An 18,370-nucleotide genomic window follows, 5' to 3' on the forward strand; every position below is an offset into this window, starting at 1 on the left:
ATACGCTCCTCTGTGCTCCTCTGTTCGGTTTCACCAGAAATAAAATACAGGTTTCTTCTACACAGGCTCTGTTAATGAGATCTGATAGACGTTTGGCGGGAAGTCTGGCAAATTTATTATGATTGTGTTTTTTGTAAGGTCATGAAGGTGATGTGCAGACTGATGTGTGTTTACTCTGCTTATTTAAAGTAGTTTTCATGTTTTACCATCCAAGAAAAGTTGAGAGAAGTATGCTTATGGAAATCTTGCCAATTAAAAGTCCAAAGATTTATAAATGGCACAGTTTTGACAGTGCATGTCTTCAATTGCATAAAAACGTTGTGTTTCAATGCAGTAAAGTAAAAAGTAGAGACCTCTACTCTTAAAGGGATAGTTCACCCAAAAATAATATGACTCACCGTCATGTCGTTCCAAACTCGTAAGATCTCCATTCATCTTCAGAACAAAGTTTAAGATGTTTTATATTTAGTCTGAGAGCTTTTTGACCCCTCATTAAAAATCTACGTACGGTATACAGTCCATGTCCAGAGAAGTAATAAAAACATCATCAAAGTAGTCCATGTGACATCAGTGGCTCAGTTAGAATGTGTTGAAGCATCGAAAATACATTTTGGTCCAAAAATAACAAAAATTATGACTTTATTCAGCATTGTCTTCTTTTCCGCGTCTGTTGTGCAGTGCATGCCCAAGACTAAAGTCACGTGACTGCAGTGACGCGGATGACGTGTTATCCTCATGTTTGTGAAGTTTTTTATCAAACTTACAGCGTGCGTCTCCCTCAGACTGTAAACAAAGCTCGGGCGCACAAAAAAAACAGCTGGGGTGCACCAGATAACACGTCAGCCGTGTCGTACGTCATCAGCGTCACTGCAGTCACGTGACTTTAGTCTGGCGTATGCGCTTCACAACAGACGCGAAAGTGAAGACAATTCTAAAAAGATGTAATTTTTGTTATTTTTAGACCAAAATGTATTTTCAACACATTCTAACTGACCCACTGATGTCACATGGACTACTTTGATGATGTTTTTATTACCTTTTTGGGCATGGACAGTATACCGTTACTAGATTTTCAATGAAGGGTCAGCAAGCTCCCGGACTAAATATAAAATATCTTAAACTGTCTTCTGGAGATGAACGGAGGTCTTACGAGTTTGGAACGACATGAGGGTGACTCATTTATGACATTATTTTCATTTTTGGGTGAACTATCCCTTTTAACACCGCATGACCTCTTCGATTCAGAAACAGCATCTCGGTTTGCTCTCATTGGGGTGCAGGTGAGCTGTCAAATTCAATCGCTGTATGAAAGCTCGTGTTTGAACACAGTGTGAGCTCTCCCATTCAAACACACTACAAAGCGTCATTCACACACAGACGCACTTCGATTCTGAGATAAAGACCATCTGTCTCTAATGTTATATTAACTGTAAGGCTTTCATGAATGAATGCGGTCCGATGCAACCTCTATAGTTTTTCTATCATTTTAAATTCATGTAGACTTATGTTGAGGTCTAGCATAAAAGTGTCATATTAAATGTACTATAAAGTGTTTGTCTCCATTTCATGACTTTAGCACATGCATAGATGATTATAATGGAATGATGTAGTTTCATTGTGTAGCCCCAGCAAACAATAGTCTAACTACAGTCTGAACTCTAAAAATGGCTGGGTTATTTTTGACCCATGTTGGTTAAATATTAAACAAAACACATATTGGGTTAAAAAATTCCCAATGCTGGGTTAAAAATTACCCAATGTTAGGTTGTTGTTATGCAACCATGAGTTATAATAACCCAGCAGTTGGGTTAAAACAACCCAGCATTGGGTCAATTTGAACTCAGCTGTGTGCTCTGTCCAATATTTACCCAACATGGGTCACTTTTAGCTACAATAACCTTGTCGTTTTTGCCAAAATAACTTTCCATCAAGAAGCAAAGTCAACACTTGCTGTATTTCTCTTGCAGATTTGTGCAAAACCTAACAAAACGTTCACACGGGACAGAAGCATTAAAGCTTGACGGAAGGCTTGTCTGAAGTGTGGCCAACAGCCAATCACAGTGGCCGCTACACATGCCCGGTCTTCCATAAACGTTATTGGCTGGCTTTGCCTAGGTTATTTGCATAAGGTGATCTGATTGGCTGACGCATGTGTTGCCACTTGACAAGTTGAGAAATGTTCAACTTCTGCCACGAGCAATGTCAGTGACGCGGCACAGACGGATCCACAATTCAGTTTAGCAACGCTTGATGTCACCCATTAAAGTGAATGGGAAGCGTTAACGCTTACGCCCCGTGTGAACGTATGTTAGTGTTATTTTTTAAATCTTGCAAAACGTTACCGATGATATGCGGCGGAAATGTAGTTTCTCGCGATAAGTCATTCCAAACATCACATTGACTGATGTTGGTAGTTTTACTTATCACATCCACCACACTAGGCATTATTTTTAACCAAAGTAGATGTAAAAGTATTGTCCAAACATTAATGCCAAGAAAGCCCCTTATACTTTGGAATGGCAACGTTTCTTGGTGGTAATAGTACATTACTTTGAAATAAAAAGAGATGTATGAGTGTTATCCAAACATTATTGGCAAGAAAAGCCTCTTATACTTGGGAGCAGACATGTATTGAGGTGTTTCTGGAAGGTTTTAGTACATACCACGTCATCTTCAAATAATAATTATGTGACTTACCTGCATCAGGTAACCTGAAAATGTAAACAAACTGTTTCCGTTGCAGTTTTGTGAAATACACCTTTTCCGAATTGCCGGGAAAACCACCTCATGTGGGCGTAAAAACTTTTTTGTGATAAAGTCACGAAATTTAAATTTCAATTGGCCATATTTTCAATTCACAGTGTCAATTTGCGCAATTTAAAGGGTAATGGAAACACAACTAGTGACTACAAGGTATTTGGTTTCATTTATTTATTTCTTAGTTAGACGTCAATTCAATTTTTACTGAGTGACAGCCCAAATTTTGCTTTGTTTTAGCCCAGACGTCTGACCTGTATTTGGACTTCTATTACACATCTTTTAAAAGGACACTCTACTTTTTTTAAGAATATGCAAATTTTCCCCTAGAGTTAAATATTTGATTATTATCGTTTGAAATCCATTCAGCTGATCTCCGGGTCTGGCGATACCACTTTTAGCATAGCTTAGCATAATCCATTGAATCTGATTAGACCATTAGCATCGCGCTAAATAATAACCAAAGAGTTTTGATATTTTTCCTATTTAAAACTTGACTCTTCTGTAATTACATCGTGTACTAAGACCGACGGAAAATTAAAACTTGCGATTTTCTATGCCGATATGGCAAGGAACTATACTCTCATTCTGGCGTAATAATCAAGAACTTTGCTGCTGGAGGCGCAATGATTTTACGCACTGCCTGAAAATAGTCCCCATGGTATCTTTCAATAACGGGACTATTTTCGGGCAGTGCGGAATATCATTGCGTATCCTTCAGCCATGTTACAGCAGCAAAGAAATATTGCAGCGTTATAAAAAATACATTGTCTTCATGCTCAGTTATTACTTATCCAATGTCCCCTAGTTGACATACCAGTACAGTAAATGTTTTTATTGGAGATTTATAGGTAGTCATGTATGAAGAGACTTGTATTGATCTAATGGCATATATATGGCAAAGCACCATATCGATTTAAAAAACCTCATACACCTTACTGTTTAAAATCAATAAATAAAAGCACTCGTTTAATCACCTGCAAGGCATTTTTAAAACTGCTACAACAGCAAAAGTTGGTTGCAAAAGCAGCGAGTGTGAATCAATTTTAAAGCTGCTATTGAGCTGTTGGTGTAACTCTGCAGAATTACATTTAGTTATTGTGTGACTTAAATGAGGGGAGCCAAAAAAAGATTGTTTTTGCGACTGCGTAGCAAGTTATATTTAATAATAGATTTCAGAGGCTTGTTTTTGGGAACTGAATAGTAGAATAGTTCACAATAAAAGCAGGATTCAGAATGTAAACTACACTTTTTTATTTCATGGTGACTTTGCATTCACATTTAGCAAGATGCTTTTTTCCAAAGATAAGAATATATCAACGCGAAAGCAATAACATGAATGCTTTGGGTTTATCGACTCTCATGCAGTTCTGTTCTCCTCGAAACCTCAAATGGTTTGTACCTGAATGTGAGTTTGTATGTGTGTTTCTGTACCCATAAATAATCCGGCACATAATGTGAACCAGCCCGGCTGATGGGCAGATGGTTGTTTAGTAGAGAAAGAGAGAGAGACAGCAGAACGGTTCTTGCTCTGCTTCACCTTCCCATCAAATCCTGGACCTGTTCTCCACAGACCCCCTGCACTCCAGCCCGTGACTAATGGTTTCCTGTTCGTCACAGGAAAAAATACAATCCCTGATCATCATGTCTGTATTCAGTGAATCTGGCCGAAGACTCGCGTCCCTCCCAACACTATAGGACAGCTGAAATGGCCTCTGTCCAGGGCACAAAAATACCAAATTAGTAAAATTAGGACACCTGCTGTCAAGGTAGTCACGAAATGTGTCATGTTTTCTATGGCTCACACGTTTTATAAATATATATATTTTTAGGAAAAGGTGATAAATAGCTAGGCTGTGCTGGCATATTGTGAGTAAACATTGCTGCCTGCTATATTGTCTTTGGAAACAAACTGGAACCATCTGTTGTTGTGATCATATGCACTTAGATAATAGTGGTATTTATGAATATGTTATGTTTGCACATAGACTTACTTTAAAATGTATGTACAAAATGGTAGGAAGGTAGACTTATCTTTGTTACGGATCATTTGGGAAAAGTTTTAACCATACTAGATTTGGACATTTTCTGCCATTTTTTGCCTGTGAAAAACCTACTAATGTTAGGATGTACTACATTTCTTCATTACACTTTAATCGCTGTACCTTCGAGAATGATTTCACCTCATACATTCAGTAAACATTTCAGGACACTTTGAAGTGATGATAATAATTTATGTGAGTTTGGGAGACAATTATTTGATTATCAGGTTTGATTATCTGTGTAATTATTTCAATCCGAACTAATATTTATTGCTCAGAGGTTTACAGCTCAGGCGACTTCCTTTACATAATGTTTCTCCTAAACTTCTTTTGGGGAGATAAATACACATGAGATAACTTTTGAGATACAGTTATGAAATGAGCTATGCAATAAATGTGGATTACATATATACGTTTGGACAGCCTGGTCGACTCTTTTGTGATCATTTGAATTGGATTGCCATTAGATTGTGTTGGTTTGAAAGATTTTACTGAGAAGTCTTTGAGTTCATGGGATCTCTGTCTTTTTATTGCAGATTTTTGTTTGTTGGCAAATGTAAGCACAGTCAGCTGATCTCATGGGAATAAGTACATATTCAACTATTTTGCTATAATTTGTATGAAAGCAAATAGTACAAAAATGTACAATTATTACTAAATAAACAATAATGCAACCCCATCCCTTTCTCCGCCCCTAACCCCAACGTCACAGGGGCGAAAGCAAATCGTACAATTATTATAAAAAAAAAACAATAATGCACTCCATCCCTAATTCCGCCCCCAACCCCAACGTCAAAGGGACGAAAGCAAATCGTACAATTATTATAAAAAACAATAATCCAACCCTAACTCCGCCCCTAACCCCAACGTCACAGGGGCGAAAGAAAATTGTACAAAAATTTACAATTATCAATAAATAAACAATAATTCAACCCCATCCATATCTCCGCCCCTAACCCCAACGTCACAGGGGCAAAAGACAATCGTACAATTATTATAAAAAAACCATAAAGCAACCCCAACCCTAACTCCGCCCCTAACCACAACGTCACAGGGGCGGAAGCAAATCGTACAAAAATGTAAAATTTTTATAAAATAAACAATATTGCAACCCCATCCCTAACTCTGCCTCTAACCCCAACGTCACAGGGAAAAAAATTGTACAACATTTTACAATTATTATAAAATAAACAATAATGCAACCTCATCCCTAACTATGCCCATAACCTCAAAGTCATAGGGGCGAAAGAAAATTTTACAAAAATTTACAATTATTATTAAATAAACAATAATGCAACCCCAACTCTAACTCCACCTTTAACCTCAACGTCACAGGGGCGAAAGAAAATTGTACAAAAATTTACAATTATCATTAAATAAACAATGATGCAACCCCATCCCTATCTCCGCCCCTAACCCCAACGTCACAGGGCGAAAGCAAATCATACAATTATTCTAAAAAAATATAAAGCAACCCCAACCCTAAATCCGCCCCTAACCACAACATCACAGGGGCAAAAGAAAATTGTACTAAAATTTACAATGATTATACAATAAACAATAATGCAACCCCAACTTTAACTCGCCCCTAACCCCAATGTCACAGGGGCGAAAGCAAATCGTACAATTATAAAAAAACAGTAATGCAATTCCAACTCTAACTCCGCACCTAACCCCAACGTCATAAGGGAAAAGAAAATTTTACAAAAATTCACAATTATTATAAAATAAACAATAATGTAACCTCATCCCTAACTCTGCCCATAACCTCAACATCATAGGGGCGAAAGAAAATTTTACAAAAGTTTACAATGATTATAAAATAAACAATAATGCAACCCCATCCCTATCTCCGCCCCTAACCCCAATGTCACAGGGGCGAAAGCAAATCGTACAATTATTATAAAAAAACAATAAAGCAACCCTAACTCCGCCCCCAACGTCACAGGGGCAAAAGAAGATTGTACTAAAATTTACAATGATTATAAAATAAACAATAATGCAACCCCAACTTTAACTCCGCCCCTAACCCCAATGTCACAGGGGCGAAAGCAAATCGTACAATTATAAAAAAACCAGTAATGCAACTCCAACTCTAACTCCGCACCTAACCCAACATCAAAGGGGCGAAAGAAAATTGTACAAAAATGTACAATTTATATTAAATAAACAATAATGCAACCCCATCCCTATCTCTGCCTCTAACCCCAACGTCACATGAAAGAAAGCAAATCATACAAAAATGTACAATTATTATTAAAAAAATAATAATGTAACCCCATCTCTAACTCTGCCCCTAATCCAACCTCACAGGTGCGAAACAAATTGTACAAAAATGTACACTTATTATATAAAAAACAATAATGCAACCTCATCCCTATCTCTGCCCCTAACCCCAACACTCTAAAAACAAATGGTGCTATATAGCACCAAAAGTGGTTCTTTGCTCGTAATCATAAAAGAACCGTTTTTGGTGCCATATACCACCGGTGAAGCACCAGTGAAGCACCTGTGTAGAACCATATAGTGCTACAGTATGTAGAACCATATGTGGTGCTATATGGCCCCTAAATGGTTCTACACAGGTGCTTCACTGGTGCTTCACCGGTGCTATATGTCACCAAAAACGGTTCTTCTATGATTACGAGCAAAGAACCACTTTTGGTGCTATATAGCACCGTTTGTTTTTAGAGTGAACGTCACAGGGACGAAAGCAAATCTTATACAAAAATGTACAATTATTATTAAAAAAACAATAATGCAACCCCATCCCTAACTCCACCCCTAACTCCAAACGTCACAGGGGCGAAAGCAAATCGTACAAAAATGTACAAACGTGGTCATGCGAAATAATACGATTAAGCCACTACGTAAAATATGTATGAATTGCTGTAAGATTGTGCTGGCACAGTGTGAGATCTCTTTTAAAACTCAGTGGTTGTTTTCTTCATTAGGTGAAGCAAGAGAGCTTTCAGGAGGACAGTACAGTCTCATTCACCTCTCTAAATCTCATTTCAAGTTGATATGTTTTATGAACTGACTAAAGTGATGACTGATTTGTTTGATAGTTTGTTATTTAGTTCCCTGCAACATGGTAGATTATTTCCAGATTGTAATTTTTTCTTTAGTAAATTAAAAGTGAATCATAAAAATTTTTTTTGGCAAATATCAGTGGCACAGATTCAAATACAAGCTTCAGTTAAGAATGCTGAGCTGTAATTCTTCACCGTGGCAGGGACCGTGTTAGTCTCTCTGGACTTGTCTCTCTGTGTTATTTAAAATCTTGCAGGTTATTTTGGATGAGTTTGGTGCTGTAGAGCTCTGTGCGTCTGTCTGTAAGGCCTCTTGAGATCTCGTGGGTCTGAAACAGCAGACGGAAGGCCATGCTAACTGAAATTTTAATGAGGAGGACGACTCTTAGCACATCACACCAAAGACCTCTTAACAAAAGGAAAAGCAAACAGGGTTAATGAATTACACCAGTAAGAGGTTACATTCTCTTTATCTCATCATACAGACATCTGTGTGATTGTATGCCAGAACTCATCATCCAAAACACTCAAACTATTATCATTAATGTGTATTGAAATATGTGCAACACATTCTTCTCTTTTGTCTGCAATTGATTTAGCTGATTCAACTATAATTAAAAAAATGAATAAAAACACAAAAAATGCTTTTGTTAGATGTCTCTATGGGCCCTATTTTAACGATCTAAAACGCAAGTGCGAAGCGCAAAGCGCAAGTGACTTTGTGGGCGGATCTTGGGCGCTGTTGCTATTTTCCCGAAGGGAGAAATAACTCTTGCGCCAGGCGCAAATCAATATGGGGTTCGTCTGAAATAGGTTCATTATTCATAGGTGTGGTTTGGGCGTAACATCAAATAAACCAATCAGAACGTCATCCAACATTCCCTTTAAACGCAAGTGCGCAAGTTCCTTGGCGGGTTGCTATTATTATGACGGATTTACCAGGCGCACGCCAGGAGCGGTTCACAGCCGAGGAGACCCACGTTCTTGTAAGAGCAGTCAAAGACAGAGACGTTGTTTTGTATGGGGATGGGAGAAATCCGCCCAAATCAGCGTCGGTTAAACAGGCGTGGGAGGAAATAGCCACAATTGTCTCATCAGCTGGCATCCCCAGGACGTTGCGCCGCAAGCGCTACAATGATGTCAGGAGATGGGGGAATCCCAAGCTTGCCAGCATAAATCGGGCACGCCGTGTAACAGGAGGTGGATCTGCCTCTACACGGGACCTGACGCCAGCAGAGGACATCACTGCGTCCACCCGCACCGCTGAAAGCCAAGAAACGCAAGCAGTCCAACCCCAAAGTACACTTACAAATCAAGTTCACATACATTAAGGTTTCTTATGAAAACATTTTAATTATTATTTACATAAAGTAAACGTAATACAGCCACAAAACAAACTTATGAAAATATTTTAATCCTTATTTGCATGATCATTTTTTAACGCAGCCACACAATAAATAAAAATTATGATTTCCCTTATCTCATGTGTTAATATTTTTATTGTAACAATTTATGATTTGCAAAAATAACTGTTGCATCTGTGTAGATTAGATAAGCAAAGTGTGTGCGCGTTGTGAACGCTATACATTATGGTCAAGCATGCGCCCTTAAAATAGCATAATGAACTACGCGCAACGCGCCACTGACTTTAGACTAGTTTTTTCTGGTCAGTGGCGCAATTGTTTTTTGAAACTGCAAAATAGCATCAGGGATGGTTTGTGCTGGAACACGCCTCCTTTTTTGCGGTGAACCGCCCAAGTTCATTCCCTAGTTTGGTGACGTGCGTCTGTGGAAGGAAAACCCCGCTGTGCGCCGGTGCAAAATACGAATGATACATGCGTCACTGACAAAGTCAATGGCACTGGGTGCAAGATAGGGCCCTATGTCTCTATACCAAATATAAAGCATAAAATCCTTCAGATATCTTTACTGATTTGCATTTTTGTGTGGCCCCATATTCCATTTTTGCTTTAAATTGTATTAGCATTAAAAATAGATCCTTTAATCCTGTCCCCAAGATTTCACTCAGTCCTGTTACTTCACCACGCCCATTGACAATTTTGGAATATTTTCAACAGGAAGTTACATAATCTAGATCTTCTGAAGGGCATGAGAAGAGTTAATTTTCTCATTTTCTTTTGTTAATGATTTGTCTTATTTATTTGTATTTGTTTACATACAAAATCGTCATTGGTCTTTTATTCATGCATTCACTGTGTTAACTCTTCAGAGACAGGGTCACTTGTGCTGTATGTGCTGTATGTGAATTACACAACAATTGCTAAATTTAAACAAAACAAATAAACACACACGACAAAAACACAACTCTGCACAAGTACACACCACTGAGAATCACAAATGAGGTGTTATAAGTTGCAGTCTGGCACTTTTGAAAATTAATGATGTAGAAAATCGGTTTTGCATAATTTGTGTACACGTTTGTTTAGTTCAGCTGAAACTTGAACAGATTTCTTTGAAATGTTTAACAGCTATGTCCTGCTGGGAAAGCAAATCAGATTCCTCACATTGCTTCTGTAAGTGTAATCAATCAAAATGACAAAAAAAGACCAATGACTTTTCTTTCTCCCTATGACCTTTTAATTATTTAAGCTTGGCTGATGTTCAAGCTGTTCTGATATTTTTCAAAAAATTGAATCTACCAGTAAACAATCCCTCAACATACACCATTGTAATTCAATACTGATGAGAAATATCTGTAGTTTTACTAAAGGTCAGTATTACAGGAATCTCATTCAGTCACCTTCTATTAAAGTTCCCCTGTAGTAAATAACTGTATCACTTTAAACTCATCTTTGAGCATCAAATGTAAAAGTCTTTTTTTCTGTGACAGTAATTTCTTCATGATTTAAAACTAGCTCTACACCCTTACCTCATTTAACTCATTCCCCGCCAGCCTTTTTTTTTGTTGAAAACTTGCCTGCAAGCATGCAAACAAACAAAACAAAAGAGGAAAAACATTTCATCCTATCTTCATTTTTTTCTCTTCTTATAAACTCTTAAAATATGGGTATTTTTCTTTAAAAAAAAATTTTAGCAAAAAGATGAAATAATTGCATTTTTGTTAAAGAATTTTGTTAGAGATCAAATTCAGAACGATAACAAAACATAAACAGTTTAAAATTAGTAAATAACTTTTTTGCTTCTGTTTTCTATAAATTGAGTCAGTGTGCCATTTAGTGATAATCCCGGTATTACAGATTAACATTAAAATTCATCAGGAACACTTTTTTATGCAAATGTTTTCCTTAAAGCATAACTAAACCCCTGGTCAGAGCCTGATTCCACCCACTGCAATATTTGAAAAATGCAAGAAAAGTGGGCAGATCCCAACGGAGATAGGGGGATGAACTAAGCTCGTACCAAGTGTGTGGTGAGATCGTAACAAGGGCGTGGTGAGCTTGAACCTGCTTACGTCACGAGTTATTTTTTTGGACCCAACATCCAATAGGAAAATTCAACTGCAGTAGCCACCATACAACCTGAAGAGGGCAGCACTCAGACGTTTTTACACCATATATTGTAGTATTGAAACACTTTATATCCAAATGTCAAAAAAATTACTAAAAACGATGAACAGCACTATTAAAGCATCATTCTTACAGATCATTAACTAAAAAAAGTTGGTTTAGGGTTTAGTTACTCTTTAATTGACGAGATAACTCGTCAATGGCGGAGAAAGAGTTAATATACGCAGATTTAGGGCTGTCACGGTTATGAAATTTGGCTGGCGGTTAATTGTCTAAGAAATTGTGATTTTTATGATGATTCATTATGATTATGGGGATTAATTGTATGTTTTATTACTTTGACATTTAATTCTCATAATTTTTTACCGTTGTTTATGAAATCATTTTCACGCATTGTTGTGATTATTTAAATTCAATCTTTTGCAAGGTTTACCTGGCAGTAAATATTAATACACATAACACATATTTAAAAGTAATCTGATACTGTCTTGTTTATACAGGCGCTGCAGCTCCCCCTTGTGTTTTTTAGAGAGATGTGCAATTATTGCGGTGATCTGAAATCATCACGATGAGGTCAAACAATCACGATGAGACGATTATTAATCATTGTGACAGCCCTACGCAGATCTATGAATATGTAAAATAGTCCTCACCTCTACTCAGTCACACAGTTCGGGTCATAGATATAAATATGTGAATTAGTCTCCGCCTCCACTCTTTCACACCACCTCGGACCATAGAAATGTATGTAAATAAATGCTATTCGGCAGTTTCAGACACGTAATTGCTAAGTTGATTTTCATACCATGCAGATGTGAACCGCCCATTTGCAGATCTAATCTTTAAGTGCTGATGTTAACAGGTTACAGCATTAACAATGCACACGTGAGCATCATAGAAGTAGAGCTGAAGCAGCTGTGCTGCAATCGTTTCAGCGCCGAGTCTATGCGGCATCCATACATAATATCTATACCTTGAACAGTCTGGTTTTCAATGTGTTTATGTGATTGGCTGATATGATTGTTTAAGCCGATTTTAAACCAAGGAATGAAATTGTCTCCAATTTTATGGAAGAAAAAACTCAGCAATAGTGTTGAATGATGAATTTGCACATGCTGTGGCTTAAAGGCAGGGTATCTGATTTGATCCAGAAATATTTTTAGTTATTCTGTAGGGCCCTATAAAATCCGTTTTATTTTTTCCCAAATTCCGTTTTATTTTTTTCCAAATTCCGTTTTCTCCGTTTTAATTTTTGCAAATTCCGTTTTATCCGTTTTAATTTTTGGCAATTATATTTTTTACCCTTTACTTTTATTTTAGTCATAAAAAGAGTGTGCCTTTAATGTTAATGATTAAAATGTAAATGATTTGGGGAAAAACTGGATAACAGGATTACTTAATGACTACAAAAGATGCATTTACACACACACACGCACGCGCGCGCGCACACACAACTCAACTCAATTCAATGCATTGTTTAGTGTTGTTGCAGGAGGCTACAACAAGGTGTCAAAGCAGTGGTGCCTTCAGAAGTGCCTTAAACACATCAATCCAGTGGAACGCGATCCATATTTTATACACAATCGCTTGAAATGCATATAACTTTACAAACATACACAGGATAGTGATCTGACTTAGGACAGCATGAGCACGCAGCTCTTTGCACGTGCGAGCGAAAGAGAGACAGAGAGCAGTGGCATGATGCAGATGATTATATTTTAAATGCGAGGGATAGTTAGTTTGCCTCAGCTCGCTTGAAATGCATAAAACTGAACAAATACATGAGGATTTGTGTTCGCACTTCGGACAGATGCATGAGCGCGTGCACGTGAGAGAGGTACAGTGAGACAGACGTGGATGAGAGAGTGCATGTATCTTTGCGTTCACCGTGAACAGAGTGTTGACAAAACTTCCAAAATAACAGTTCTCCGGTCACATAAAAGCCATGTGAGACCTACTCGGAACTAAGTGCTTAGCGTCGAATTTCTTAATTTTTTCGCTGACGAAAGCAGAGTCGTTGAGAGCCGCTTCGCCATGGTTACAGTGTTTTGGAGGGGGTCTGAAACGACTTGAGGGGGCGTGTCACCCAGATTTACTTCCCCCGGTCTGCATTTCCCCCTAGACATACGTTCGTCTCCCACACAAAAACATAATTTTATTCAAAATATGTAAAATTCCACAAAATTCCGCGTTAATACTAGATTCCGTGTTAATTAGCCAATTCCGCGATTCCGTCCGCGATTCCGTGATCGCGAAAATTATAGGTTAAAAGTCTGGTTAAAAGTCTTCTCACATCCTGATAGCAATCACTATGTTAAGTTGTTTAAACATATTTGTAGAAATTTATGTCATCTGTTAAATGCGTTGGACCAAAAAATGTTCAATCAATCATAGATCTCCGTCCGAACGGACGTTGCATTTTTTGTCCCTCATCCATAAGTGTAATTTGAATGCCACCGGGCAGCCTGTTCACGCAGACACCATACGTCATCAGCACGTTCACGTGCCCTCACCTCCCGTCTGTAAACAGAGGGAAAATGGCAAACTTTCCTCAATTGACAACGTGCACAGGAGCCACAAAACAAAAGACATCTTTTAAAACAACAACAGCAAAAACTGCCTGGATCAGCAAAGAGCAAAAACCCAAATTAACATCTGTTACTTTACTGCTTTACCACGAGATGAAAACAGCTGCAGGAGGCAAAGGGTCTGAAAGGGTCTTTGCACTGTTTATTTTGGTAAGGTAGGTACGCGATATGTTTGTATTGAGATGGATTCATATATTCTACTTTGATGAAACATTGTGTTGCTTATGAAATTTGTGTTCGTTTACGGATTAGCGTAACGATATAGTTACTACGTCTACACAACCGAAAGTGTGCTTTAACTAATTTGCTTTAACTAAATGTAAAACAGTTGTCTGTGTTGGTTATTTTGGTAATGTTATTCACTTTGTACTGCAAAGTTTTCTCACTGGTGAATGAGACATGAGATGTGATCTGTGCGTGTTCATGTGACTTTGGATGGCGATTTGAATTGAGGGTGGGATCGTGATTTCATTGCTAGTCGGCTACCGTTAGCATTTTTCAAAATGACATACCCTACCTTTAAAGCATAATAAAAACACCACATAGACATATAAACAACAATAAATACCTGATTTTCCCCACAGGGGGACTTTAATGTCCATTCTTTAAGCTCTTTTACTCTATAATGTCCACTTGTATGCTCATCAAAATGAAGCATGTTTAAGATTTTTTTTCATTGTGGCATTTTTTGAATGACCACAGGAAGGATTTGTTTGGTTCCAATGTTTTTGAATCATATTTGTCAAATTCTTTGTGATCCTAATACTAGTTTTAATTTTCTTATGTCAGATATATTTTATTTATTTGGGTGAAATATGATTCAGACATGTTCAACACGTTTCATAATATTAATATTTTAACCTTAATCTTTTAATGCAAAGCAATATTTGAATAACTTTTGATAAAAGTGTCTTAATTGCAAATAAGCCCTTTACCAGTTGTTTATATAGATTACAGTATTCTAATTATTTTTCATTGTCTTCTCTCTAGGTTTTGGGATGACAACCCCAGTGACGATCACCGGAAAGGTTTTCTTGATCTTCTACGGTTTGTTGGGATGCGCGGGCACTATTCTGTTTTTTAACCTCTTCCTGGAGCGCATCATTACCCTGCTGGCCGTAGTGATGAAGGCCGTACGTCTACGCCGCTTAAGGACCAGCGGCCTCCTGCCACCGGGAATCTGTCAGGATTTCGCTGCGAGTACCCTGCCCGGCTGGAAACCCTCTGTCTATCACGTGATGCTGATTCTGGGCCTGTCCTCTATCGTGATCTCGTGCTGCGCGTCAGCGATGTACACGCCGGTGGAGGGCTGGGCGTACCTGGACTCTCTCTACTTCTGCTTCGTCACGTTCAGCACGATCGGTTTCGGGGATTTGGTGAGCAGCCAAAACGCCGCTTACGACTACCAAGGCCTCTACCGGCTGGCAAACTTTCTCTTTATCTTGACTGGCGTGTGCTGCATTTACTCCCTGTTTAATGTCATCTCCATCGTCATCAAGCAGGTCCTCAATTGGATGTTGGGAAAAATGAGCTGCTTGTGCTGCCAGCGCTGTAACAAAGCAAACGCTTTCCTAGGACGCCGTAACGCCATCCGGCCCGGCTCGCGTCTTAGGCGGGGACGCTTCGGACGACCGCCCGACTCGGACGGGCCATGCGATAGCGACACGGATGGCCGTAGACTTTCCGGCGAGATGATTTCAATGCGTGACCTGGCGGGATCCAATAAAATCTCGCTGGCCATCATGCAGAAACAGCTTTCGGAGTCAGCGAACGGATTCCCGAGAACCGTGTGTGGAAGCTCGCGGCAAAATGGCTTTTCTGGTGGTGTTGGCGCACTTGGCATAATGAACAACAGATTAGCAGAAACCAGTGAGATCTCTAGGTAGAGGAAAGCTTAGTGACTAGTTTAAGGATATCAAACTGCTTGGGTTTGACCGTTTGAATTGGCTGAGTCTGCATTGAGCTCGTGTCAAACAGCATGGCATGCATGAACTGTAGGATTATCCATTAGGATTGGGATTATATTATCCTTTGGATTTTTGATTTCACATATCTTGTGGTAAGAAGACCCATGCTAGGAGCAGCAAACTAAGTATTTCATGTTTTAGAATATCAATGGCAATGCAACCCTGAATAACTAAATGACTATTTTAGTTCATACCTAAACAAAATCTCTGACGTTAGACTTTACTATTTAACCGGTGGCTATTTATAAGAAGCTTCTCTAGATGAAATGATAGCGTCTGTCTGAATCCATCTGGATAGCACAGTCTATACACAACTATGCATCTTTATGATACAAACATACAGACATAAATGAAAGGGTATTTGTAAATTTTCACAGTCTCAGTTCACATACTTACACACTTAAAAGTATGATGACAGGAAAGCTTTAGGTCAACCCAGGATTAGGCCAAAAAGGGATGAACCCAACCCAAAATGCTGGGTTGGTTTAAAGGGAGGGTGCATGATCTCTGAAAGTCAATGTTGATATTTGAAATCACCTAAACAATCACGCCCCTACCCCAATAGAATCTGGACTTTCTTTTGATAGACCTGCCCCACACATACGCAACCCAGGCACCGATGTCGGTTAGTAGACACGCCCCTTACTTCTGATTGGCTACAAGTGTGTTTTGGTAGTCGGCCCGACTCCCTTTTCCAACGTGTTTTTTAAAATCACACACCCCGCCTTTAACTCGTTGGGTCAAATATAAACATTTTCTGGGTTTATTAACTCTTTTTGACCCAATGCTTGGTTGAAAATAACCCAGCATTTTTTAAAGGGATTGTGTATAGTTCGACTGTACGGCAGTATTGAAACACACAAGTGTCATAAAATCGTGCACCGCAGTACTGTTTGCATGTAAAGTTGATTTATTTCTAATGAAAACAACAGACTCACAATCCCTGCACAAAAACAGACGAGCCCTGGCCTTTGGGTTGTAAATAAACATAGGCTGGGTTGTTTTAACCAATTGTTGGGTCAAATATAAACATTTAAGGGTGGTTAGCTTAAGCCAGTACTAGGCCTTAGTTTAATTAGGAAATGTAACTAGTTTTAACAAACATGCCTTACTAAAAGCATTACCTATATGTGCTTTTGAGGCTAAACAAAGAGCACTGGTGTGTTTTAAGATATGTCAGTGCAAGTTGTTGTTTTTTTAGTTTGGACAGCTCTTACGTTTATTTTATTCTAGGACTAGTCTAATCCCTGACTGGGAAACCGAAATTTAACCCAACTGCTGGGCTCGTCCATTTTTGGCCCAATGCTGGGTTAAAAAATAACCCAGCATTTTTTATAGTGTGGCATTTCTTTTAAACAAAATGTCAATTAATTTTATTTTATAACCCATTTGTGGGTGACATTAGCCAAAAAAGCATGTACTGTATGAATCCTGATTAAGAAAGAATATGTCATCCAGGCACCATTGGCATACTATTTACTGTGTACTCTGTAGTATCTTCCACACTTAAAGGCTTTTTTTGCATACTATAGTATGAGAATTGAGATGCAGCTCAAAAAGAAATGCATAACAGAAGTTTACTTTATAGTTGGCCTGTGCCGAGAAGGAAAGTTCGATTGAAGTTCTCTTTATAGGAATAGTTATATAATAGTAAACAGCATTAAATCTGCATCTTGTTGATGGTTCGTAAACAGTAAAAGTCACAGGAAGAAAATTAACTTTTAACATTTTTTTAATGCGAGTGTTCTCAAGAATAAGTAAGACTATCTTTCAATAGTTTGTGATTTAGAAAGCTTTGCTGACTGTTGAAACATACTGTTTAGTGTTAACAGCTTCCTTACATGAGTAAATATGAGCTTTTTTGAATAGGTCCCAAAATTTATCAATATAGATCTGATATCATATTCATTCCCTATATGCATTACATAACTGACTACGTTTACTGCAGAATTTGTGGATGTCATATATATCTTTACATGAGCATTTAAAACGTCACAGAAACAAAATAATCTGACTAAGTGACATTTGAAATATTCAGCTAAGGGTTTTTTACTCTCAGTGATGAGATAATAATGAGCAAACCCATCAAGCAATGGCAGTCATTTCACTGTTTATGAGCCCGATATAGTCCGGCAATGAGTAACCTTCTAGCTGAAATATACTTGAATTTGGTTACAAATAACCTGTGAGATGCATGATATTCCCTCAAGTAAGCCGAGTCAACACCATTACAAGGTGTTTGGTTTTATTTATTTCTTGATCTATTTTTGGGTTATGGTTAGACGTTTATTAAATTTTCTTTCTTTGCCTTGTTTTAGCCTAGACATCTGGGATGTGTTTGGATGGCTATTAGATGTCTTTTAAACACAAAATTGCTTCCTGGGAAGCAACAGAACTTAAAAAAGACATTTTGTTGTTCCCTGTAGAGATATTGGGAGTAGCTGGATATAGGCAAGGAGACATAAAGAGAAGAAATCCCCATCAGACCTCTGGTAT

At 38.2% G+C, this 18,370-nt stretch overlaps 1 protein-coding gene across 1 annotated transcript in view; it reads left to right on the plus strand.

Annotated features, from left to right (window-relative positions):
- Window positions 1-17,543, plus strand: part of kcnk12 (potassium channel, subfamily K, member 12) — a 41,821-nt gene extending 24,278 nt beyond the window's left edge. Inside the window, exon 3 of the mRNA XM_055169867.2 lies at window positions 14,898-17,543. Within this exon, the coding sequence (XP_055025842.1) occupies window positions 14,898-15,793 (896 nt within the window). The 3' untranslated portion in view covers window positions 15,794-17,543. The remainder of the gene's footprint in view (window positions 1-14,897) is intronic.
- Window positions 17,544-18,370: the final 827 nt, after the last annotated feature.

This window comes from Misgurnus anguillicaudatus, chromosome 11, assembly GCF_027580225.2.
Source record: "Misgurnus anguillicaudatus chromosome 11, ASM2758022v2, whole genome shotgun sequence".
Lineage (NCBI taxonomy): Eukaryota > Metazoa > Chordata > Actinopteri > Cypriniformes > Cobitidae > Misgurnus > Misgurnus anguillicaudatus.